Raw genomic sequence first — 25,308 nt, forward strand, 5'->3', positions numbered from 1 at the left:
CCAGCCAGGTGGTGCAGCTGTCCCTGTCCTTGCTGGAGACTGTCCTGGGGCTCTGTTGAGGACTGGCAGTGTCCCCTGAACTCTTCTGTCCCCCCATACACGTGGCACAGGTGTGTCCTAGCAGCTGCCATGAGGACCAGGCCACCCTTCCCCGTCCTCTCTGCTTATCTGCCCCACCCCAGCTCTGCTTGGGAGCCCTCGTGACCCTCAGCTCCTGCCCCATGGAGGTCCGAGACCTGGGAGGCCCCCACGATGCACCTGCACCCCGTCTCCCAGCCGTGCCCCCGCAGTGGGGTGCCCTCACCCCAGGCCCTTTGCACGCACCGCCCCGACTGTTTTGCAGGCAGCCTGTGAGCCCGTCCCTGGCCTGCCCTGTCCACCTCACCCTGTCCTCAGACCACCTGGCCTCTCCAGCTCTGCTCCATTGCTCCTCAGCTGTCCCTTGGGCTGGGGCCCCGTTTGAAGTAGGGTACGGGTTTGGATCGTGAGAGCATCAGGCAGCGCTGGGCCAGGTTCTCCTGGGAAAAGCATGAGTTTTGCGATCCTTTGGGGACGTCCCTATGGCTGCCCTGGAAAGGAGTGCAGGAAGGGGGGAGCTCGGCACCTGGACGGAGAGCAGGGGTCTCCTCGTGTGCTTTGCAGGGAGCAGGGTTGTGCGGGGCGTGGACAGCAAAGGGACCGTGAGGTGCTCCCATCCCGGTGCCCACAGCGCAGGGCACCAGCGGGGCAAGGCGCACGTGTTCCCCGGCTTTCGTGTGTGCGCACGCGTGTTGGCATGTGCGTGCGTGTGCAGGGCTGGGAGGGAGCCCGGGGCCTGGCACGTGTTGGCCGAGCGCTCACCCCCGTCCCTGGGCCCCATGACATCGGGTTGAGGCCAGAGCAAGGTCCTGGCCCCAGGTGTCCTGCCTGTCACACCCTGGCACGGGGCACAAGGGGGGCCCAGGCCTGGCCAGGCAGGAGGCCTCAGGGACTGCACTGTCCCCACCCGGCCCACACAGAGCCTCCTCCTTCCGCCCCGTCCTCCCGGCTCCCCCACTCCCAGCCCCCTCGGCGCCCCAGGGGCCTTGGCAGCCCCCCAGAGCCCGCCCAGGAGCCCCACACCTCCAGCCGCCCCAGTCTAAACAAGCAGAGAGAGACCGGCACGGCACATGTGAGCCGCTGCTGGCTGGCGGGCCCCGCCCGTAATGTCTGCCGTGTGTGGCTATTTCAGAACCGGCCGCTTCCCTACCTGGTCTTCACCTTTTAGTGTAAGATGAGCTGCTGACCCCGGGCACAGGGACAGATTCTCCCCCCATCACCACCACCCCCACCCGCCTTGTGACAGGGAGAGGGGTCTGGGGACATTGCCCGAGTCACATCCTGGCCACAGGCCCCACAGCCTGGCCACCTGGCTGCCCGCCCTGGCCTTCCTCTCCAGCTGGCCATGGTTCTGCTGCAAAGGGGATCCAGGTTGGCAAAGCAGGAAGGTGCCCGGCCACCCTGCCGCCCACCTGGCCTCTCCGGGGTAGTGGTCACCCACGCCCGGGCAGGGATGAAAGCCATGCATTCAGGCAGCTCTTGTGGCTGTGATGGCGTGTGTCAGATACCTAAAAGACACAGTTAAAAAGCAGGCCGGCCTGTGGCGAGCCTGGCTTCTGGCTTTTCTCTGGAATCGGGGCGGCCGGCAGCACCGGGCACCTCACTGGGCCACGTTTGCCCCAGGCCCTGCCTGGCCAGTAGCTCCTGCCTTTGGTTCTGCCGCTCACAAAGCCCTAGCAACTCCCATCCTGCAATTCAGTGTCCCTTCACCCTACTGGACAGATGGTGTCACTCAGAGGCCAGGGCTGACCCAGGCCACTGTGAGCAAGAGTGGACCCCTCCTGTCTGGAAGCCGCCATGCAGCGCTGCGTGACTCCGCCCTGTCCCCCCATCCGCGCCAGGCGCAGCCCGCAGGGCCCAGTGGGGAAGGGCAGACGCGTCCAAGCTCGCCCGCCAAGCAGCCGCCCCGGGCACGGGAGCCACGGCACGTCATGTCCCCAGCACGCGCTGGGTGTGTTCCCGCCAGCCGCCTGCCAGGACACGGCGTGGGCCCCATCTCCCTCCCGCTCCATCAGGCAGCTCTGCTGGGCTTGACAGCCTTCCAGGCTCCTCAGGCCGCCCGTGACCTCACCGGGGCCTCGCTGTGAACCCCAGTGGGCGGTGGCTATCAGCTCCATCTCCCCGAGAGGAAGCCGAGGTTCGGGGCAGACCCGGGTCAAGCTGGGCCCAGGGCGTCACTGTCGTCAGGGGCCCCCCCAAGAACCCAGCAGGCCCCAACTCCACCCTGCTGGCTTGCCCTGCCCGACCTTCCACTCATCCATAGCCCAGGCTCAGAGCACGGGGCCTTGGGGCAGGGCAGGGCTGAGTTGAACTCGGGGCCTTCACCTTGAGCCACTCCGCCAGCCCTTTTCTGCGCTGGGTTTTTTGAGATGGGGGCTCATGAACTATTTGCCTGGCCTGGCTTTGAACTCCCAACCTCCTGCTGTGCCTCCTGAGTAGCTGGGATTACAGGCAGAGCACCAGCACCCTAAGGGCAGCCAGTGTGGGGGTTCTCCAGCATGGGGTGCAGGGCTGTGGGACATGGAAGGAGCACAAGGTCAGGTGTTACGAAACCACAGGGTGGCGGGCCAGGCTTGCCTGAGCTACTGAAAGCCAAGCCAGAAAGTGGACGTTTACCCTGAAGTCTGGAAGTGTCCCCTGTGACTGGACAGGACTCCATGTGCTGCCTGTGCCCCCAGAAATTCTGAGGCTCCTGGCCAGATGTGGGGGTGCTGCCTTCCCCCCAACTGCAGCCAGCACTTCCTGAAATCCCATCCAAAGGCCCAGGGCAGGCTCTCATTGGCTCCAGCTGGTCATGTGCCCCTGCAAGGGGGCCAATCACAAGCCTCAGTGTTGATTGGCTGAGCACACGGGACACGCCCCTCCTGGGGGATGGAGAAGTGGGAGGAGCACAGAGCAGGGTCTGTGCCAGAGATGGGGCCAGGGGAGCCCCCGGGGCTGGCCGTGGGAAGTGCCCGCTGGCTCCTCCCCGGGCAGTGTGGCCTCCTCAGCGTCCCCGACTTCCTTCACAGGGATAAGCACGCCCGGCTCCTCCCCGCAGCACCGGCCGGCCAGCGTCAGCCCCCTGTCCCTGAGCACAGAGGCCAGGCGGCAACAGACCCAGCAGGTGTCACCCACCCTGTCCCCGCTGTCACCCATCACTCAGGTACGAGGGCCCCACTCCACCTCGGACACCTCCTGCCCCTTCCTGAGGTCTGTGGGATCCGAGCTGGGCTGGGCTTCCGCTGTACCCCCACCCCGTGTCCCCGTCCGCGTAGACGGTCGTCTGACCCGAATCAGAATCCCGACAGCAGCCGATGTGTCTGCAGCCTCTTCCCGAGCTGGCTGGTCTCGATCCGCGCCTCCCGCCCCTTCCCTTTCTGGAAACAGCTTCTTAGAGCTCTGCGTCTAACTACCTAAGTCCCCTGGCTCCTATGCACAGCCCGGCTCGCCTGCCCCTCTCGAGGCCAGGGCCCCACCTGCCCTGCAATGATGGCTTCCTTGCAGGTGACCCCCAGCTTTCTGCTGCTTTTCCTATCCGTCTCCGGCAATGTCCTGGGTCCATCCTTACCAAGCAATCACGCCCTTAAGCCCCCCAGATGGGCAAGGTGCTTAGGGTGCTGTGAGCCCCTCAGTGGGCTAGGAGCTGGCCCACCGCGTCCCCAGAGTGTGGCCATCCTGTGCCCATAGCAGCCAGGACGCCAGGGTGGCCCACTGTGCACCAGGATAAAGTCACAGCCAGCTGGATCACCTGCCCAGGGGCGTCTAGCTGCAGCCCCGTGACCCTGGGCAAGGACCACCCTTGCCAGGCCTGTTTCCTCACCGTTGGGAAACCCCCAGGACTGCCCACCTGTCATGGCTGAGCACGCCACGCTGGGGACAAGCGGGTACTGTGTCCCCGAGTGCTGGCAGCCAGGGAGCAAGCGTACGTGGCCCGACACTGTTCTCCCACAGGCCGTGGCCATGGACGCCCTGTCTCTGGAGCAGCAGCTGCCCTACGCCTTCTTCAACCAGGCGGGCTCCCAGCCACCACCACAGCCCCAGCCGCCACCACCACCACCACCCGCGTCCCAACAGCAGCCACCTCCGCCACCCCCTCAGGTGTCCGTCGGCCTCCCCCCGGGTGGCCCCCTCATGCCCAGCGCCAGCCTGACGCGGGGGCCGCAGCTGCCCCCGCTCGCGGTCACGGTACTGTCCCCTCTCCCCCAGGGCCCCCCAGAGAGCACGGGCCAGCCGCCGATGGGGCTTGACATTGCCTCGGTAAGCCCAGGATGGGGTCCTGCGGGGCCTGGATGGGGGGCTCGGGCAGGAGGAGCCAGGGGCCACGGGAGGCCACAGTGCTGGACAGGAAGGAGGACGGTCAGTCAGGGTCAGGACAGACACAGGCGCTGCCTTGGAGCAGGTACTCAGCCCAGGTGGTTGTTAAAGAGTGAAGCTGAGGTTGGCACCCGTGCGCAGATGGGGAAACTGAGGCACGGGCTGGTCACTGGCATGACCAGCTGCCGAACACAGCCATGGCCCCGCTGTCCCCTCCTGCTGAGTCCAGGCCTCCTGCAGGGTGGAGGACCAGGGCACTGTTGTGGCCTGGGGACCAGACACACAGAAACCGGGGGATCAAGCTGAGCTCGGTGGAAAAGGCAAGATGAGGCCAGCCTAGGCAGAGCTGGTCACACAGCCCAGCGCTCGGGGGGCTTCACTGACCCCGTGGGATGCCTGCCCAAGGCCAGGTTGCGGTGACAAGCTCTGGGCACAGTGGTGTGACCCCTGCATCCCCAGGCCTTCCTGAGTGTGGGAGAGGGACGGTCACAGCTGCATTCGGCCACAGGCAGGTGCCCAGGCTCAGTGTCCCCAGAAGTTTGCGTGCTCGGCAAAGCCCAGGCCCTGCAGACGGAGGCTGGGGGTCACCCTAGGTGCTCTGGGCCCTGGAGGGCGCCCGGCAGAGGCCCCAGAGAGGTCCACGCTTTGCGTCTGGTGGAAGCAGCAGGGCTCGGGAGGCCCCGCGGGTGGGGGCAGCCCGTGAGCTGGGCAGCCATGGGAGGGTGAGGGTGTCCTGGCCAGGGGCAGAGGTGTCCCCCTCTTGGAGCTCTGGGTCAGGTCAACCACCCTGCCTCACAGGGCCCCCGTTGCTGTCCTGCGCAGCTCTGGGAGGGTCCAAGTGACCCTCAGTCACCCACGCCCTGCTGACCGAGCCTACGCCTCTCCGCCTGGACTCGCTGCTAAGAAAAGGGGCACTTAGGGAAAGAAGTTTAAGCAGCTGTGGGGCTCAGCCTCCTTGAACAGCAGGCTCAGAGAGGTCAAGCAGCCCCTCCAGGAGCACACAGCACGGCCGGGTCGTTGCCTGGCCACACCTGCCTCCCAGAGGTCTGGTGGCCCAAGTGGTGACTTCACACGTCAAGTCCTCAGTCTCTCAGATGGCAAAACCCAGGCAGGTTTGATCCAAGGGACACCTGCCATAGTGGCCACCCATGCTCAGATCCTTCCTGTCAGTCCCTCCACCCCAGAGGTGGTCCCCCCAGCCTGGTGGCAGACTAGGTCTTGGATAGCCAGGACCCGCCAGGACCTACAGCTAAGGACAGCTGGGGACAGAAGGGGGTCCCCTCGCCTGCCCGTCCAGGCTTTGCCTGCTGTATGCAGGTGTGTCTGCTTGACGCACGAGTGGGGTGTGGGGTGCCACTGTCCAGCCCTGCAGCCTACAGGGTCAAGGCCAGCTGTCCGCACATCGTGGTCAGCAGCTGCTCAGGGCTCCAGACCAGGGGCCTGCCGGGGACTTGTGGGGTGCGGTGATCCCCGGAAGCAGGGATCGGAGATCCTGACATGTCTGTCATTGCAGGCGCCCGGCCTCCCGCAGTACCGCACCAGCGCCGGCTCCCCGGCCAACCAGTCGCCCACCTCGCCCGTCTCCAACCAAGGCTTCTCCCCCGGGAGCTCCCCGCAAGTAAGGGTCCCCAGCTGTGTCCTGTCCCGTGTGGCTTTGTCTGTTCTCGTCCCCGCTCCATGCCATCTCACCGCCCTCGCCATCAGAGCCGAGCCGGCCTCTCGGGCCCCTCCGGGAGCCACCGGCTCCCTGTCCCTTCTGTGTCGTCTCTGCCGAGCGCCGCCGGGGGTGGTGAGGGTCCCTCGCACAAATCCATGACTTTACCGGTGGCCGTTGCCCCTGTGACAGCCGCAGCTGGGCCCCCCACCAAGTGCCTCGGGGCGCCCCTCAACGTCCTGTGGTCCTCAAGACCCCGGGCCAGCCTGACCTCAAGTCTCATGAGGTGACTGAGGCTGGCCCGGACCCCGGGCCTCAGGCCAGTTTGGCCTTGCCTTCCGCCTGGCGTTCCTGGCGTCCTGGTCTCCGTGGTCATTGCTCTGCCATGTGCAAGGCTGTGAAGTCACTTCCTTGTCCCTGGTAGAGGGGACAATAGGGTCCTCACTTCTACAGAGCAGGGACAGTTGCCATCCCTCCAGGGGACCTGGCAGGAATGAGGTCAGGGTGCCTTGTCCCTGGGCACACCTGTGAGGTGGCAGAGATGACACGAGGACAAGGCCCTGCCTGTCAACAGGGGCCCTGCTGCACGGACGGGGACGGGGGGGTGGCCTCGAGGCAGGTCTGGGGTCAGCCTGGCGTCTGTACACCCCACTCCATCCACAGTGCTTTGAGCTCTGTGGTCTCAGCCCCGTGTCATCTTGTCCTTTGGTGCCATGGCCGGAGGGGGCAGGAGAGGCCATCCAGGTCGTAGCCGGCAGACAGGGGTAGGAGTTAGGGTAGCCGGGGCCTCTGCCCTGAACCAAAGCCGGTCAGTCCATCCTGGATGGGAAGTCTGCCACTGTCTCACAGCCCTGTCTGTGTGTCTGTCGTCCGTCACGTGCTGGCGTGGGGAGCAGCGGCTCACACGGGTGAGGGTGGACCAGCCCTGCCAGAGACTAGAGGGACAGGGACTCCCCCAGGGGCCCAAGGGCCAAGGAGGCCCTCGTCAGATACAGAGGCCAAGCTCGTCATCAGCTTCCCTGCCCCGACCCCCTGTGGGGCCCCTTCCCCATGCGTGCACTGACCTGCTGTCCTCGTGGACGGCGCCACGGGAGAAACCATGGCCTTCAGCCCCGTGTGCCAGTCCGTTAAGGCCGTGGGGACAGATGCTCAATCCCACCCAGCACCCCAAAACAGTCCACCTCAGGCGGGCAAACCCAGCCTCAGCCCTGCGGCCCCCTTTCCAAAACCCGAGCTGCGGCACGGAGACACCGGGCGGAGCCTCACCGGGCGGCTCTTGTGGGGTTTAGGGCGACACAGCTCCCGTGCGTCCCCCCACGCCAACTCCTCGCCAGTGTCCGCGTGGCCGTCTCTGCTCACTCCCCTGACCACCTGTGTGGCCAGAAGGACCAGACACCAACCCATCTCTGTGACCAAACCCCAAGACCCAGACTCTGGGTCATCGGAGCGCACGGGATCTTTCTAGACAAAAAGCTTGGAGGGAGTCCAGGGGCCTTGGTCAGTGAGGACGGTCACCTGGATGCACTGGGCACGCATGTTACATGGGGAAACTGAGGCATGGACTTTCTTAGGCTACCCCGTCCCACAGTGGGGAACCAGCCTGAGGTTCCCAGGCCCTGGCAGCCATAGGGACGAGCGGTAGCAGTTACTTGAGGCCTCACCTGCACGGCCATCTGTCTCCTCCCTTCCATCCCAGCTGCGCTCCGTCCCGTGTCCATGAGGTGGACTGCAACCCCCCCCCGCCCTTTTAGGGACGGCAGGCTCAGAGCCGCGTGGGGACCCCACAGGCCTGGGTCTGGGAGGCGGTGGCCTCTTCGTGCCCTGACCCGTGCTGGCCTGGCGGTGATGGCTCTGTGCGTTGTCCTGTGCCGTGTCTGGCCTGTGTCCGTCTCCCGTCCCACAGGGACAGCCTTCTGTCCTGGCCGCGTTCACAGGCCCTGCTCCGGGGCTGCCCACGCCTCTCTCCCACCACATTTCTCGCAGCGGAAGTGAGGTCCCCACCCCTGGGGCTCAGAGAACAGAGATGGTGGACTGGGCTTGGGGGGACGGGGCAGCAGGTGCCCCCCTCCTTGGAACGAATGGCAGAAAGACGACCGTTGCACCCTTGTGCATCCTCCAGGGGCCTGGGTCCCGGCCAGCCGGGCCACTCGCAGCCCTGCCGATCCCCGGCTGTGGCCACAGCGGCCTTTTTCTGTCTGCAGCACACCTCCACTCTGGGCAGCGTGTTTGGGGACCCGTACTATGAGCGGCAGATGGCGGCCAGGCAGGCTAACGCACTGTCCCACCAGGTGAGCGGGCGCACAGGCCACCGGCCACCCGGCGCCCACAGCGGTCACTCGCCAGAGCCAGGCCGTGTGGGCCAGGGCCACTCGCACCCCAAGCCCCCGCCCACACTCGGCCTTGCCCCGTTCTGTCCTTGGACGGCAGAGCCCAAGGTCCCCGTGTGGGTGGCTTGACTTTGCCCCCCTCGGCTTCGGTGGCCAGCGGCAGATGGACTTCAAGAGCAGAGGCCTGGGCCCCGGGCAGGGCCGGGCACCCGGGCGCCCTTGGGAGGTGGCGCTGGCTGTGTGAGCAGATCGGCCCGGGAGGGGTCGGCTGTGGCCTGGAGCTGGCCACACACCTGTCATCCGTCCATCCATCTGTCCATCCGTCCATTGCACCTTGTGGGGGGGCGGGCAGGGCTGGGGCTGCGTGCTCGGCCGGGGCCCCCAGGGTCCTCACGTCCACCCGTCCCCCGCAGCTGGAGCAGTTCAACATGATGGAGAGCGCCATGAGCTCCGGCAGCCTCTACAGCCCGGGCTCCACACTCAACTACTCACAGGCCGCCATGATGGGCCTCTCGGGCAGCCACGGGAGCCTGCAGGACGCCCCGCAGCTCGGCTACGCCAGCCACGGCGGCATCCCAAACATCATCCTCACAGGTGAGCCAGGGACCCGGCCCTGCCGGGGACGCTGCGCCAGGGCTGAGCTGGGACCCTGCGTCCCCCAGGGGCCAGGGGGACGTCTGGACCCCGACGCGGGTGTCCACACCCTGGGCTTTCCCGAGGCTGGTCACTTGCCCAGCCGTCGGCTTCCTGTGTGGCCTTAGCAGACCAAGCCCAGGGGTCAGGCCAGGCCTGTCGTGTGCAGCACACCTGACAAAGTCCCTGCGGCTGGACTGTCCAGGGGCCGCCCTGTGTCTCCGCCAAGCCCCCTGAAGGCTCCGGCTTTTCCTTCCAAGCCACTTCTGAGCCAGAGCTACTGGGTGGGGCCACCCCTGCCAGGGTCCATGTTCACGCATGGCCAGCGACAGCCACCTACTCAGGAGTCACCCTCTCGATTGCTCAGAAAGACACCTTTCCGATCCCCTTCCCAGGTCTGCAGACTGACCCAAAGGCCACGTGGCAGGAGAGGGGGGAGCGGGGTCCCCACAGTGAGGCCCCCTCCTCGTTTGCGGCCCCCACACTTGTCCCAGCCGACAAAGGAGTGGCCTTGTTCCACCAGGTCAGTGCTGGCCTTGACCTTGGCGCTCCTGGCTTCCGGTGCCCGGCGGTTCTTTAGGGTGGGACCGTGCTGGTACTGGACAGTGCCGGGCAGCGTCCGTGGCCTCCACCCACTGCGTCCTCCCCGTTGTGACAGCCAGCCAGCACGTCCCCCAGAGGACAGGATGGGGGCCCGGCTGCTTGCCCTGCCGGGGACAGTGGAGACCCTGTGTCTGGAGCCACAGAGGTCAGGCTTAACCCGTGCCATTTGTCCCCACCTCTCCCCCAGTGACAGGAGAGTCCCCCCCCAGCCTCTCTAAAGAACTGACCAGCAGCCTGGCCGGGGTCAGCGACTTTGACTCTGACAACCAGTTCCCCCTGGACGAGCTCAAAATCGACCCCCTGACCCTGGACGGACTGCACATGCTTAATGACCCCGACATGGTCCTAGCCGACCCGGCCACAGAGGACACCTTCCGGATGGACCGGCTGTGAGCGGCCCCGTCCTCCCGGCACACCGTGGCCGGTCCGTGGTCCCCGACGGCGTGTCCCCAGCCCGGGGACGGCCGCGCTCCGTCCGCCCCTCGCCAACGGCCGAGCCTGTGATTTGAGCTTGCCGCCGCCAGCCCGTCCCCGGTTGTCCCCCTCCGCCAAAGCCGCGCGGTCCGCTGCCCTGGCCGGGCCGGGCGCCCAGCGCGTGAGGTGCAGCGACTGTTCAGCTCTCACTGCCTTTCTTCATCCCCAGCCACCCGGCCATGGCCAGGCATGAGAGCGAGGTCCCCTGCCCGGGCGGACGGGGAGGCGCAGAGGTGACAGCGGCGATCGGCCCCGTCCCCCCGCTGTGGGAGGTGACCGGGATCTGGCACCGCTCTGTCCTTCTCCGGTTTCTTTTTCACGTTTTCGTTTTGAGACGAGAAGCCCAGTCCTGCAGCCGCCGCCTGTCTGAGAGCATGACCTTCTAGTCCCCAGGTCCCCATTTCCCGTTTTGTACGCTAACTGGAACCGTGGCTGGAAAGGCACAGGCCGAGCCACGCGCCCAGGCTTTGTAGCTTGTCCCCAGGTTGTCCTGGAAGGAAGGGAGCCACGTCGGGGCTGGGGGCCCAGCGGGGGACTGGGCGGAAGCCCACAGCGGCCACAGGGTCTCCTTAGGGCTGGCGACACCTCTGCCGTGTCGGGTGTTTTGGAGGATCTGTGGGGTGCCCTGTCCGCCGGCTGTGTGGCACCTGCTAGTCCTGGGTGGGCGGGGGACCCTGTGTCCCCCGTGTCCCCTGTGGGGTCGCAAGCTGCCCCCGCACGCCCCGGTTGCACCTGTGCGCCTCCGCCGGCAGGGCTGGCGCCCCGGCTTGGTGCGTTTCCTTCTGGTGTCACGGCTGCCACCACTACCGGGGTCTCGGGAGCCTTTGTCCTCGGTTGCCGGGTCGGATCCTCCCTCCTTGTCCTTCCCCAAGTGGCCAGGTGGCCACTTGCATGAGATCGCTTCCCCTCCCCGGCCACCGTCCTTCATTTTAGGCTGGGGACCACGGCGTCCATCTGTCCAGCCACCCGCCCAAGGTCTCAGGCCCGCCTGATGTCGTGGTGGAGGCTGAGAGCACAGTGGGGACTTTTGGGGTTTTTTTTTTAATCATTTAAGAAACAAAAAACCTACGTGTACATAGCACGGTTCGATCGCCGTCGGACGCGTATGTAGAACTTTTAAAACATGGCCTTAATAATAAAATCACAGTCAAGCCGGATGCAGTTCTCAGACAAGGCGCCGGGGACCCCGCGAGGACCCCGCCAGTCCCCTCCCCGCTGCGCGGCCACCACGGCCACCGTTCTTCCCGACGCTCCGCTCAGGCGGGCGGGAGGGGACAGGCCAGGAGGGGCTTTGCCCTCCACCTGTCCCGGGCTTGTGGCCAGGGGGCGGGTGACATTGCACGTGTGTCACAGCCATCAGAAGTTTCTCTTCTGAGGAGACTCGGACAGATGCCAGCAGCGCTCCCCGAGCGGGTGCAGGGCCCGGCCGATTCCCCGGGGACCGAGCCAGGAGCCACTGGCCAGGCGTCCCCGTGTTCTAGAAGGGTCCATGCCCCTCTGGTCCTGGACCGGCCTCCTGGGGCCTGTGGCCGGACACTTTGAGGGTCCTTTTCAGTTTTTGAGGTGTCACTACTTCTCTACAACCTTCTCCTGGATTGCCAAGACTTTGTGAAGCAAGACAAGTGCGAGGGACTCTGCACTTTGCTTTGTCACGTGAAGCTACTGCGATCTCAGTACGGAAACCGCGGCCGGGTCCCCTGCCGTGTGTACATAAACCCACCGCCTGCGTCCTCCGCGGCCGGGCCAGGCCGGTCCCCCCTCCCCAGCCCACCCCGAACCCGTGTCCTGTGGCTTTGGCCAGGCCCCTCGGTTACACGAGCCTTTCCCCTGGGACAGAAGCAAGACGGTGCTCCGAAGAACACTACGTCCCTGCCTCAGTTTACCCTCCCCCTGCAAGCCCCGTGCTCCCGTGGCTCCGCTGCCCTCCCTGTCCCTCTGTCCTGCTGCCTGCTGTGGGGCTGGTGCTGTGGGGAGTGAGTTCTGGCTTCTGCTGCAGGGGTGTTCGGCCTGATAGCCTCAGGGTGGCCCGGTGCCCTTGAGGCTGCTCAGCCGGTAGCCAGGAGGCCCTCAGCGAGGCACCCGTGTCACTGGGCACAGCCCGGAAAGCAAGGGTGGTGGCCTGGTACCCTGGGTCAGGAGCAGGTGAAAAGAAAGGCCACCGTGGAGGTCGGGGGACCCTCAGGGAGTGGGGAAAGTGTGTCATGCCCATCCCTAGCGGGCCCTGGCGCCCACTCCCCCTGTATCCTGAGTTTTCTTCATTTCCAAAGATGGCCGGGTGTCCCCGGGCACAGGCTGGTGGGGCGAGGCTGGGTGGTATTAGGGGGGTCCTCTGCACCCCCAAGAGAGCCGAAGCTCCACTGTTCCCCGTGGGTCCTGATGCAGCCCAGGGGTCCTCCGTGGGGGGTGAGGGGACCGTGCCTGCCAGGACCTGAAGAGCTGGGGAGGCCACGGTCCCTTGCACGGCCCTGAGGCCCGCCCGGGATTAGGGGCAGTGGGTTTCTTTTAACCCCCGTTCTCTTCAGCTCCTGGGTCCCCCGCTTTTAATCTCTGTTCTTGACTCCCCCACTCCCTTCAGGGGTGTCATGGTGTGTGACTCAGGGCCCCTGGGACGTTCCTCCTTCAGGCCGGGGTCAGACACAGCCCTTGGTGTGGCACAAGTGTCTGCCGCTCTCCCTAGGGGCAAGACACGGAGTGATCTCCACCCCCGGGATGGGGTGCTGGGCTCCCCCGAGAGCACGGAGTCAGGAAGTGAGCCCCATGTGACCTGGGCCTCAGTTTCCCCTCCTGCAGGTCTCTGGGCTCCAGGCTCCTCCTGGGCAGGTGGGGTGGGGCTGGACCACGCAATGGTGCTGGCTGCCGGCGCTGCCCGCCTCCCCCTCGTCCCCTTCCTGGGAGACAGGTCCATGTGCTTTGGGTTGGGGTCGGGGTGCCCCTTCTAGCAGGGCTCTGGAATTTAGGGGCGACCCCTGCTCAGCCTAGCCTGTCACTTCCGACCATAGCACAGCTGGGGACAGAGCTCTGGCACCCGGGGCTGCAGACCCCACCTCGGCCCCGGGAGGAAGCTGTCCTTTGGCTGGGCCGGCACCTTTCATATATGCAAACCCGCCTTCCCCGAGCCCTGCCCCGCCTGTGTCCTCCGCGTCCCCGGCTCTGTCCCCAGCATGTACACACCACGCGAGGTCCCGGGCGTGCGGGCGCCGTGGCGGGAGGTCTGGCGGGCGGGCGGTGGCTTGGGGCACACACTGGGCGCCCGTCCTGCCCTCTGGAGAGGACGCTTGTGTTTGTACCTCTGGCCCTTTGTAATGAAATGTAATAAAAATCCAATGTTTTCCTTTGCCTCTTCCTCCTTCCTCCAACCCTTCCTCCCTCAGGGATGACATGGTGATGGTGACAGGGACACCTGGCCCCCCCCAAGGACGGTCCCTAAGCTGGCCTGAGCCTCTCACACACTCCCAGGGGATCCTCAAAAACGGGGCAACCAACACACCAGCCTCCCCCGCCCCAGACTCCTGGGGGGCTTCGTGAAAGACAGACACCACAGCGGCAGACAGAAATGTCCCCAAACCACCGCTGGCCCCCTGGACCCGTCCACACCATCTCCCTGCAGCAGAGACCACAGCCGGCCAGTCCCCCCCACACACACTTTATTTGCCATTCTGTCCCCGCTCCTGTGTCCCCCTCCCAGGCTGGCCGCCCCTTGAGGCCAGCAAATGGAAAGGAACGCCATCGCCTGTCACCCGTGGGTCCCCACACGGGGGTCTCTAGACCCGCTGTAGCCGCTGGGCCTCGTAGTCCTCGGGGATGGTGTCTGCAGAGAGAGGCGGCAGGTGAGAGGCAGGAGGACCACGGAGGACAGGCCACCACCCGCCAGCGTCCCCTGTCCCCCTCACCATTGCAGCGGTAACGCAGGTTAGCCCAGATGATATTTTCCTGGGAAAAGCAGAAGACACCCAGCCGTCCACCACGCATGGTCGTGTCCAGGACCACATTGCTGTCAGCCACCAGCTCGGGGCCCTCGTAAAACCGCACCCTGCAGGAGGGGGAGACGGTGAACCCCACCTCAAAGGAAGAGGGTCCTTCTGCCTGGCCCCCACTCTCTGGCACTTGGGCCTCAGTTCCCCAAGACACAGAGCCCTCCCCGGCCGCACACGGCAGCACCGAAAGGGGGTCATCTTCTAACTGGAGGCCCCCCCCGTGCTGGGTCCGCCTTACGGATGGGGGACCAGGGACCCTCGCGTCCTGGAGCTGGGCCAGCAGTGTCCCGACCTGATGTAGCCCACTTGGGGCCGGTGCTGCAGGAACCAGCGGTAAGACGTCTTGTCCTTCCAGCCCACGTTGCGGGGGTCCTTCCACAGCAGCCGCACCTGGGACGCCGTGTCGCCCGTGTGCCACAGTGCGTTCCGCAGCTGCTCTCCGGGGCCCGTGGAGGACTTCACGGCCTGCCGTCGCCCAGGGAAAAGAGGGGCTCAGACACCCCGCAGGGCAGCCGAGCCCCGCCTGGAGGGCGGGAGAGGACACCCACAAGGAAGCCTTCCCGGGGGCCACATGGGGGCTCCTGGATGGGTTGTGGGGGGGCAATGGTGGTTTGGGGGTTCGGAAGAGGATTTGTGAGTCTGTGGACAGGTTGGAGGTTGAAGGATCTTGTGGCCTGTAGGTTTGGGGTGTCTGTGGGATCGGTGGGGACTTTCTGGGGGGCTTCGGTGATAGACTGGGGCTACGGGGTCTATAGGATGCACCGGGGGCTCTGGAAGTGGTTTTAGGGACCCAAAGGAAGGTTGGGGGCCCTGGGAGAATGTTCCAGGGCTTGTGGGGGGATGGAAGGATTTGGGGCCCTGGCAACAGGTGGGATGAGGGCTTTGGGGTCCGTGGAGGACGTGGGGACCTTGAGCTGGATGCCAGGCTCGGCCACTGCACGGAAGGGGTTGGCCTGCCAGTATGTCTGCTCCATCTGCTTCCACATGACCACGTAGAAGCTCGAGCTGTCCTGGTAGCCGAAGATGAAGCCGGCATAGTCGTCATCCGTGGCCGTGTTCACGTGGAACGTGCCCTCGAAGTCCACGCCATTGAATGCCGTGTAACCTGCACAGGGGGAGGGAGGAATGGGCTTGCGAAGGCCAGGCTGGCCCCTGACCCCATGGGAGCCCAGGCGGGAGCCAGCCAGGTCTAGGTTCCGCCGGCACCCAACGCACCCCTGCTTTGGGACCCAGACCACGCCCCCAGCCCCACCTGGCTCCGCCCTCCTAGGCCTAAACCCACCCAGCCAATCCATGACCCACCCTGTGCGACCACGCCCCTCGATGGCCACGCCCCCTCCAGAGCCCAGAACCACCTGTCCCTGAAACTACATTCCATCTGGCCAATCCTCATGGTCCCACCCAATCATGGCCACGCCCCTGTTGGCCACGCCCAAGCCCCACCCCCCCATGGCAGGGCTGCCCTCCAGGCCACGCCTCTCCAGACTCTAGGCCCCTCCTGCTCCAGACCCACCCATTCATAGTCACTTCTGCAAGGCCACGCCCCTCACTGGTCACGCCCCCTTCAGAGCCTAGAACCACATGCCGCTGAATGCAGGTTCCATATGGCCAACCCTCATGGTCCCACCCAACCACGGCCACGCCCCTTCTTAACCACGCCCCTGAGCCCCCATCCTCCATGGCAACCGTGACAGCCCCACCCTCCAGGCCACGCCCCTAAAGCCACGCCCCCATCCCCTCCCTGCGCAGCGCTGCTGTCTCACCCACAGCCAGGCCCGGGTCACTGTTCATCGTCTGCACGATCTCCATGCCCTGATGAGGTCAAGGGAAGAAGGGCGTCAGGCCCCAAGTGCATATGGGGGCCTGGGCTGTTGTGGGGGTCCGGAGCTCCCCGAACTGTCCCCTGGGACTTGCCCCACCTGATTGAGCACCACCCAGTTGGGGTCAATCTGTGCGTCACCCTCCGGGTCCAGCACCACTGTCTGGAAGGCCCGGAAATCAGTGAGGGTGACCTCGGCGTTCTCTGGACACACGTCAATCTTGTCCACCACCTTGTCAGCATCGAAGTCACCCTGGCATGCGTCGCCCACGCCGTCCCCTGACAGGAGGTAGGTTCAGCTCCAGGCCCCGCCCACCCAGCTGCTGGTCCCGCCCACCCCAACAGATGACCACGCCTCCCGTGCACAGGCCCCGCCCCCGTACTGTCTGCATCCTTCTGGTCAGGGTTGGGCACCAGGCGGCAGTTGTCCCGGCTATCAGGGACTCCATCATTGTCGTCGTCGTCATCACAGGCATCGCCCTGCCCGTCATCGTCCGAGTCCTGCTGGGCACTGTTAGGCACTGTAGGACAGTTGTCCCGAGAGTCCTGGTGTCCGTCCCCATCCCTACAGTGGGCAGATGGGACAGAGACAATGAGGTACTCAGAAAAGTCATACTCAGGGGCTATCCAGCCACCCACCCACCCCACGTGGCCTTCTTACTTGTCTTGGTCGCTGTCACACGCATCTCCCACGAAGTCATGGTCCACGTCCATCTGGATGGGGTCAGGACAGAGGGACTCAAGAGTCTCCCGCCCACCCCCAGCCCCACAGCCAACGACCCCGTGACCCAATGAGACCCTGCCCCAAGCAGCAGGATGGGGACCAGCCTGGAGCTGACCGGGAGGTGGTCTGGCTGCCCTCACCTGGTCCGGATTGTCCTTCTGGGGACAGTTATCACATACATCCCCTACACCGTCACCATCACTGTCCTTCTGGTCTGAGTTGGGCACCCTGGGACAGTTGTCCACTGTGTTTCGGATCCCTGCAGAGGGACAAGACAGGACCCTGAGTGGGGCTGGGCTGGGCTCTGGTGGCTCACGCCTGTAATCCTAGCTACTCAGGAGGCAGAGATCAGGAGGATCGTGGTTTGAAGCCAGCCCCAGGCAAATAATTCCCGAGACCCTATCTCTAAAATAACTGTCACACAAAAGGACTGGTGGAGTGGCTCAAGGTGTAGGCTCTGAGTTCAAACCCCCGTACTGCAAACAAAGAAAAAAAAAAAGAGATTGGGCCTGGGCCGGGGCAGGAGGCTAGCATGGGACAGGGGAACACAAAGAATGGCTACCCAGTGAGGAGAGGTGGCTATCCCCACCAAGGGCAGCTAACCTGGGAACCCTGGGAACGTCCCTCTGTGTCCACCTGTAAAAGTGGCACATTCCTGGAAGGTGGCATCTGACACAGGGACCGCCTCCCAGCCTCCAAATGTCCCTCCCCTGTCCTCCACCACCACCTTTGAGGACGGCTTGGCTTCTCCCCTCACCCAGCACAGCTCATAGTCCAGGCGTGTCCCCCACTGTGGTTCCTACTGCCCCCCCTTCCCAACCATACTTACGATCATCATCAATGTCATCATCACAGGCATCGCCCCGGCCGTCCCGGTCTGTGTCCTTCTGATCGTCATTCTTCTGGGACCGGCAGTTGTCACATGCATCACCCCACTTGTCATTGTCAGAGTTGCGCTGGTCTGGGTTGCGTACCAGCAGGCAGTTGTCCTGGGGGCCAGTGCCAAATTAGGGGAGTCAGGCTGGGAAAGGCAAAGGTCACTTCCCAGACCTGCTGTCTCTGGGGTCCCCTCTCCTCTGCAGTGAACCCCTTGCTTTGATTACCCAAGCCACACCCATCCCACCTGCTCATTGGGGACCCCATCTCCATCCGCATCGGGGTCGCAGGCATCTCCGATGCCATCCCGGTCCACGTCCTCCTGCCCTGAGTTAGGCACTGTCACGCAGTTATCCTGAAAGGGGGGGCGGGCACGGTGGACATAAGGGGGCGTGGTCTAGTGACAACGCCCACGGCACCCAGGCTCCGCCCCCTCTAGGGCCCCGCCCACCTTGCGGCACTGGAGTTCTGAACAGCGCAGCTTCTCATCTGGGAACCCGTCCAGGTCGGTGTCGCGGCCGCAGATGAGCCCGTTGCCAGCCCAGCCCACGGCACACTGCAAGGGGGAGTCAGTGGATACCCCGAGTGGCTGTCCCCCGCACTCAATCCCTCAGTCCCTCGGCCCCGCCTGCCCTGTGCGCCCCCACTCACCACGCAGGACCGCGAGCCATCGCGCTCCAGGACACAGTCAGCCTTCTCATGGCACGGGCTGGGGGACCCATCGGGACAGAAGCGCTGGGCACGGGGCTGGCAGCCAGAGGCCTGGTCACCCACGAAGCCAGGCTGGCAGGGGCCACACTGGAAGGAGCCCTGCACCCAGGTCGGGGTGGTCAGTGACAGCTGACCACTGATGACCCGGTGGCCCCGACCCACCCTTGCCAGCCTACCCGGGTGTTGATGCACACGGAGTTGGGGACGCAGTTATGCTGCCCGGTCTCGCACTCGTTAATGTCATTGCAAACCTGGAAGGGGGTGGGGATGCACAGGTCACCGACAGGCGCTACTACTTGTCACTCTCTTTGCCCCTCCTCCACTCCCTCCACCCTTGCCCTGGGAGCCCTGATCACAGGTGTGTCCTTCCCCCAGCTGCAGAACAAAATAACCCCCCCTAAACCTCCCTTGGGCTGCAAAGGTGGGACCCCACGCCCCTCACCTGCTTGTTGGCCTTGGCGAAGGCCAGCCCCACGCCCTCGTGGGGGGGACCGCTGTACCCCGGTGGACAGGCCTCGCAGCGGAAGCCCGGGCTGGTATTGATGCAGCGGACGCGGGGGAAGCAGGGGTGGGCGTTGCACTGGGGGACAAAGGACCACGGAGGGTCAGAGGACCCCAGGGTGGTCCCGATTTGGAAAGCTAAAAGCCATCATCAGCGAACCCTTGGATGGAGGCTGAGGTCCCAGGTGTCACATGTGACTTTGCCTTGATGGGGGTGGAGGTGACCAGGCAAGGACAGGGGCGCGCCAGGAGGACCAGGCTGGCCCCTCATAGGCGGGGAAGGGGATTGGAGGAGCGGTTATCCCCAGCGGAGGGAGGGAATGGTCGCCGCGGTGTGCGCGCCCTGCGGTGGTCCTGCCGTCCGGGTGGACGCCCCTCGGAGGTGGAAGGGAGATCGGGGCGGGAGGTCCCCTGCGGTGAGGACGGCCCTTGGGCCGGACCACCCCCCGCGGTGATGGAAGGAGTGGTCAGGGCGGCTGGTGACCGGGGTGGCCTGGGTGGGCGCCCCCGGGGCGGTGGGGAGGTGATCTGTGTTTGCGCCCCCGGTGGTGGGGGGCTCTCCTGAGAAAGTGTCCCCAGTGGGCGATCGGGGTGGAGGAGGGAGGGTGTTGGTGGGGGTGGGAGGGGTCGGGAGCCCGCGCACCTCATTAACGTCGGTGCAGTGCGAGCCGTTGCCCGTGAAGCCCGCGGGGCAGGGGCCGCAGCGCGCGCCGCCGGCCGTGTCGGTGCAGGCCACGCCGGGGAAGCACGAGTCCGGCGCGCAGAGCGGGAGCGGCCGCACGCTCAGGCCTGGAGTGCGCGCAGGCTGCATCCCTGAACGGGCGGGGCGGAGACGGTCGAGACCACGCCCTCATGGGGGTGGAGCCACCCAAGACCACACCTCCCTGGAGGCGGAGCTTTTTCCAAGACCGTGCTGAGGTTAGGAGCAGATCCTCTGGGGGCGGAGCCAGTCAGGACCACGCCCCTGGGGGCGGGGCTGTCAAAAGCGCGCTTGGGATTGGTGACGGGTCCTTTCATGGGCACGCCCCCGGGGAAGGGCGGAGCCTGCCAGGACAACACTTGGTTGGTGGGTATCCCATTGTAGCTACGCCCCTGGGGCGGAGCTATCAGAAGCGCGCTGGGACGGCTGGGGGCCGGTTCCGTCTTGGACACGCCCAGGGGGGGGGCGGAGCCTGCCATGGACACACCCATATTGGGAGAGGCTCCATCTCGGACACGCCCTGTGGGCGGGGTCAGATCGAGCCACGCCCCGGGTGGGCGTGGCGACACGCACTCGCTCTGCGCTCCCGCCCCTTCCTCTCTCCTGTCCGCCTCCTGCCAGGTCCCCGCCGCGTGGCCCTGCACGTCTCGCGTGGCCCTTGTCCTCCTGCCCCACTTTCTCCTCCTCTGCCTCTTTCTCCCCGCTTTCCCTCGCTCTGGCCTCCGGGTCCCCAGTGTCCCGCCCGCACCGTCCCGCTCACCGCACGCGTCACATTCCATCACCGTGTTTTTCAGGAACGTGATCTCCCTGACCTGCGTGGGGAGTGGGGACAGAGAAGGGGTCACTTTCCCAGTCCTCAGAGCTCCCACTGTCCTCAGACCCTCTCTCTTGGGTCTCACGACTCCCTCCCCCCCTCCCCTCTTCCCCCTCCCCCCTCCCCCTCCCTCCACAGGAGCCCCCGTCCCTTTCTCCGCGGTCCCCTTCTCGGTTCCTTGTCCCCAGCCCCGCACCTGCTGCCGCAGCAGCTCACGCACGTCCTGCAGGGCCGCGTTGGTCTCCTGCAGCTGACGCAACATCTGGGGGGCCAGGTCTCCGCCTGCGTGGACAGGGTTGTCACTGTGGGGCTGGGGCGAGGCAGGGACAGGGGGCTCCCCCACACCACCCACCCTTCCCCTTGAATCCCCGGCTTCTCCAGCCTGGATCCCACGGTCTGCTTTTCCCCCAGCCCCAAGGAGGGGACCCCCGTCTCTGGGGGCACACAGCTTACCCAGAGGGGCCTGTCCCTGTCCCCATGCTCCCAGGGTGGCCAGGGCCAGCAGGAGAAGGCGGGCTGCGGCGCGGGCCATGGCTGTGGGACACTGCTGCTTTCTGCTGGCCACGAGGCCAGGCCGGCCTCCTATTTATGCCCGGGACAGGGACGGGACGGGGACGGCCCACCGCGCCCTGCCCAGCTCCAGCCACAAGGTAAACAGAAGGCGCTGGGCTCTGACTGGATCAGGACATGGTGGGGGGGAAACTGAGTCCTGGAGGGGGGTCTGTGGAGAGGGAGGACAAGGAGGAGGTGTCAGCTGGGACCACCGATGCCCCCAACAGACACTCTAGTGCCACAGTGTGTCCCTGTCCTCTCGCCTCACACCTGAAAGGTTGGCACCCACTTTGCGTCAGGATGTCAGCCCCCCCAAACTCAATTTGCCAAGCAGATGCCATCTATATCCCTGCGCCTCAGTGTCCCCACTGCACAGTTAAGGTGGTGATGATTGCTACTGGTGACTAAAGGTGACCCTGGCCAGGTCCTGTTCCGGGAGGAAAGCAAGGGACTCCCTTGGTGGGTGTCCCCCCCTCCCACTAGTGGATGGTGGCCCCCCCAGCAATTCGTTTTCCCAGTCTGTGCGATGGGTGGGAGCGGGAGCCCCCCCAGAGAGGAGGGCGGAGGTCCCAGGGGCAGCCGGGGGCTCTGTTTGTCCCCAGCTGCGCCAGACCTTCCGAGCTGCTGTCCAGCCGCTGTGGGAACAGCCTGTAATAAAAATAAAATGACTGCTGATCGGGAAACCTCCTCCCCTGGCCAGCCGCACTCTCCAGCTACAAAACACCTTGGCCTCCTGGAGCCAGTTAACCCTCTCCATCCCACCTTCTCATCGCTTCAGCCTGTGTTCTACAGGGAGAAACTGAGGCCCCGCCAGGAGAAGTGATGGCCAAAGGACACCGAAAGGAGCAGAGTGAAGCCTGTTCTCCCCGAAGGCAATGGAGAAGTCCCCGAGAGCTTCCTGGAGGAGGCAGCAAGGCTAAAGGAAAATCAGGGGGGAAGGTGAGGGTGGTTCCTGTGCGGGGGAATCTGGGTTGCTTGGGGCTGAGGTCGTTTGGTTATTCAGCAAATGTGCGCTGGACACTGCTGAATTCCGAGGGCAATAGGGAGCCACAGAGGGTGAGTGGGGAGGAGAAGGCTGGGTGGGAGCAAGCGGGCACAGCCCAGGCATTTTTGGCAAAGGCCATGCCACCCCCCTCGCCCCACAGCTCCCGCCATGAGCTCACCTCCTGTTTGCCTTGGCACCCGGCGCACCTGGGGGCCGTTCCCGGCCGGCCCTGGAATTTTCAGGAAAACCACTGCTCGGCTGGACCCGTGCTGGGCCAGCACACATGGACGTGGTCCCAGCAGTGGCCGGGTCATGGGGAGACTCAGGGAAGGGCGTCCAGGCTGAGGGGGCCCCCAGGAGCAGAGGTCTTGAGGGGGTCCCAGTTGGTGGCTCAGACGACAGACCCAGGGGATCCTTGTCATCTCACCCCTGCCTCCTGGATCACACCGGTCCTGAAACCCGTCCTGGCCACCACACACTGGCCTCTCCCCATAGGGGACTTTGTACTGCCCTCTCCGTACCCCTGCCGCTGTGCCCACGCCATGGGACCCTGGCAGAAAAGATGGGGACTGGCTGACCCCAGCCCAGCCCTGACCCTGGGCACCCGACTATCTGGTGACATTGCTACCTTATCTTATAATTAATGCCACACAGTTGTCAGTCAGAGTCACCAATACAGCAGGGAGCACAGACTTTTTGGCTGCTTCGGTGCAAATGTCCTCTGAGCGTGGCCTTGCTGTGTGACCAAAGGCAAGTAGCTTAACCTCTCTGTGTCTCTGTCCCCTCATCAAGAACGATGACCTTTGAGGGGACCAAATGAGCAGCCTTGCCACTCCGCCGTCGGTCTGAGTGTGCAATACGGGCTTTGAGGCTCGAACCGCGTGTCCAGAGAGGACACAGATGGCCCGAGGTCACCCAGCCGGGATTACGGGTGAAGAAGCAAGGCCTTCTCTTCCTCCTCCTCCTCCCCTAAGCCGAGCCCCTCATTAGCTGGGAGGCCTCCATGGCTCCCGCACCACCTGGCCGGTGTCCCCAGCCAGTCCCCTTCCCGCCACGCCAGGCCCAGTGGTTCCAGGAGCGGGGCCAGGCTGGGCAGAGGGGCCGGTGCCCGCCTGATGGGGCCCCGGGGGCCGCCCTGGCCGCCGCCCGCCGGGTGAACACAGGGGAAAGTATGTTCCAGAGCAGCGCCGGCCTGGGCGGCTCCGGCCGCAGGCACCGCGCTGGGGAACTCATCAGGCCAGCCCGGCTGACTTCACTCAGCAAGAGAAAGCAAGAGCAGGGGGAGGGTGGGGTCTAAGTGACCCCGGAAGGGGACAAACACACAGGGACTTGTTGTGATCCTCCCCTCTTCCTTTTACCTTGGCCCCGTCCCCATTGCCTCTCAGGCTCCTCTCTGAGTAAGGAAAAAGAGAGCTGAGCACAGCAGCTCACGGCTGTAATCCCGGCGACTCTGGAGGTTGAGATGAGGAGGCGGCTCCGGCAAACAGTTTGCAAGACCCCGTCTCAAAAAAAAAAAAAAAGGCTCGTGGAAGAAAAAACCAAAGGCACAGCAGGGCGCCCTTCTGTATTCAGATACCCAAGGCTAGAGTTCAGTCCTGGCTCTGCTGTGTGACTTGAAGCAAGTTGCTTAGCCTCTCTGTGCCTCAGTTTCCTCGACCTTCCAGAGTTTATTCCGCTCTGAACTTCTCCACCTCTCGGGGCTGTCCGCGGACTTGAAGCAATGGCACAGCAATCTCTTTCACAGGAAATGTTTTAGTGATTTTTTGGGGGGGGGAGGTGACAGGGGGTCCCAGGTGAGGCCACCGTGCTGGCCAGCGCTGCACGTTTTCTAGAAGTTCCTCAACGTGAACACGGGAGCATTTCTGGGACGACCGTGCTGAGTGCACAGCCCACGCTGGGTGTGGGACCCCCACTTGGGGACACTGAATGCTGACATGCAGACCTGAGCCACAGGACAGACCCTGATCCCTGCGTCTGGGGCTCCAGTCTGGGTGGTGGCGCGGTGGGCAAGGGCGTCACCGGCCTCGCCTGTCCCGTCCTGTCCTGTCCCGCCTGCTGCACAGGCCACCCTTGTTCCGCACAGGCGCTGTGGTCACCGCCTGGCCGCTGCCCAGCAGGGAGGAGGCTATAGGACGGGGACAACCCAGACAGACGGCAGCAGGGCAAGCCACCAACTGTGCACCCAGCAAGGACTGCGTGAAAGCCACTGAGACACTGCACAGACCTGACTTCTGTCACCTTGACAGTGCACAGGTGCTGACAGCTGCAGGGAGCACCGGTGACACAGCCAAGGGCACGCTGGGCTGCAGCAAATGGAGGTGCAGGTGCCACTCTGCAGGGGACATTAATGCTCAACCCGTACAGGTGAGCACCACGGGCATGGCAGGGCCATGATGGGTGGGTGGACGGGTGGATGGGTGGGTGGATGGATGGGTGGATGGATGGATGGATGGGTGGATGGATGGATGGGTGGATGGGTGGATGGATGGATGGGTGGATGGGTGGATGGATGGATGGGTGGATGGATGGATGGATGGGTGGATGGATGGATGGGTGGATGGGTGGATGGGTGGGTGGGTGGATGGATGGATGGATGGGTGGATGGATGGGTGGGTGGGTGGGTGGGTGGATGGGTGGATGGATGGGTGGGTGGATGGATGGGTGGATGGGTGGATGGGTGGGTGGGTGGGTGGGTGGGTGGATGGGTGGATGGGTGGATGGGTGGATGGGTGGGTGGGTGGGTGGGTGGGTGGATGGGTGGATGGGTGGATGGGTGGGTGGATGGGTGGATGGGTGGGTGGGTGGGTGGATGGGTGGATGGGTGGATGGGTGGATGGGTGGATGGGTGGATGGGTGGATGGGTGGGTGGGTGGGTGGGTGGGTGGGTGGATGGGTGGGTGGGTGGATGGGTGGATGGGTGGATGGGTGGATGGGTGGATGGGTGGATGGGTGGATGGGTGGATGGGTGGATGGGTGGATGGGTGGATGGGTGGATGGGTGGGTTGGTGGGTGGATGGGTGGATGGGTGGATGGGTGGATGGGTGGATGGGTGGATGGATGGATGGGTGGGTTGGTGGGTGGATGGGTGGATGGGTGGATGGGTGGATGGGTGGATGGGTGGATGGGTGGATGGGTGGATGGGTGGGTGGGTGGATGGGTGGGTGGGTGGATGGGGGTGGTGGTGGGTGGTGGGTGGGTGGGTGGGTGGTGGGATGGGTGGATGGGTGGGTGGGTGATGGGTGGGTGGATGGGTGGGTGGGTGGGTGGATGGGTGGATGGGTGGATGGGTGGATGGATGGTGGTGGATGGATGGATGGGTGGATGGGTGGGTGGGTGGATGGGTGGGTGGGTGGGTGGGTGGGTGGGTGGGTGGGTGGGTGGATGGGTGGATGGGTGGGTGGATGGATGGATGGATGGGTGGGTTGGTGGGTGGGATGGGTGGATGGGTGGATGGGTGGATGGGTGGATGGATGGATGGATGGATGGGTGGATGGGTGGATGGGTGGGTGGGTGGGTGGGTGGATGGGTGGATGGGTGGGTGGGTGGGTGGGTGGATGGGTGGATGGGTGGGTGGGTGGGTGGGTGGA

At 64.9% G+C, this 25,308-nt stretch overlaps 2 protein-coding genes across 6 annotated transcripts in view; one reads left to right on the plus strand and one right to left on the minus strand.

Annotated features, from left to right (window-relative positions):
• The window catches only part of Crtc1 (CREB regulated transcription coactivator 1), a 43,739-nt gene extending 30,345 nt beyond the window's left edge, over window positions 1-13,394 (plus strand). For 2 of the 5 annotated variants that reach the window (XM_074053608.1, XM_074053609.1), the window contains 6 exons: window positions 3,090-3,223; window positions 4,012-4,317; window positions 5,888-5,992; window positions 8,230-8,316; window positions 8,769-8,949; window positions 9,779-13,394. In XM_074053608.1, the coding sequence (XP_073909709.1) occupies window positions 3,090-3,223; window positions 4,012-4,317; window positions 5,888-5,992; window positions 8,230-8,316; window positions 8,769-8,949; window positions 9,779-9,984 (1,019 nt within the window). In that variant the 3' untranslated portion in view covers window positions 9,985-13,394. The remainder of the gene's footprint in view (window positions 1-3,089; window positions 3,224-4,011; window positions 4,318-5,887; window positions 5,993-8,229; window positions 8,317-8,768; window positions 8,950-9,778) is intronic. The other 3 variants (XM_074053611.1, XM_074053607.1, XM_074053610.1) reach the window with 3 other exon arrangements.
• A 284-nt stretch (window positions 13,395-13,678) lies between these two features.
• On the minus strand, window positions 13,679-20,735 carry Comp (cartilage oligomeric matrix protein). Its single transcript, XM_074053396.1, has 19 exons — window positions 20,638-20,735; window positions 20,381-20,466; window positions 20,131-20,182; window positions 19,314-19,483; window positions 18,612-18,749; window positions 18,346-18,420; window positions 18,110-18,268; window positions 17,910-18,014; window positions 17,706-17,813; window positions 17,412-17,571; window positions 16,723-16,841; window positions 16,520-16,572; window positions 16,242-16,423; window positions 15,959-16,137; window positions 15,803-15,851; window positions 14,948-15,144; window positions 14,332-14,504; window positions 13,956-14,095; window positions 13,679-13,873 (listed from the first exon to the last, which is right to left on the minus strand). The coding sequence occupies exons 1-19, from the start codon at window positions 20,714-20,716 to the stop codon at window positions 13,827-13,829; spliced, it is 2,271 nt and encodes a 756-aa protein (XP_073909497.1). The 5' UTR covers window positions 20,717-20,735; the 3' UTR covers window positions 13,679-13,826.
• Window positions 20,736-25,308: the final 4,573 nt, after the last annotated feature.

This window comes from Castor canadensis, chromosome 14 (genome assembly GCF_047511655.1).
Source record: "Castor canadensis chromosome 14, mCasCan1.hap1v2, whole genome shotgun sequence".
NCBI classification, from domain to species: domain Eukaryota; kingdom Metazoa; phylum Chordata; class Mammalia; order Rodentia; family Castoridae; genus Castor; species Castor canadensis.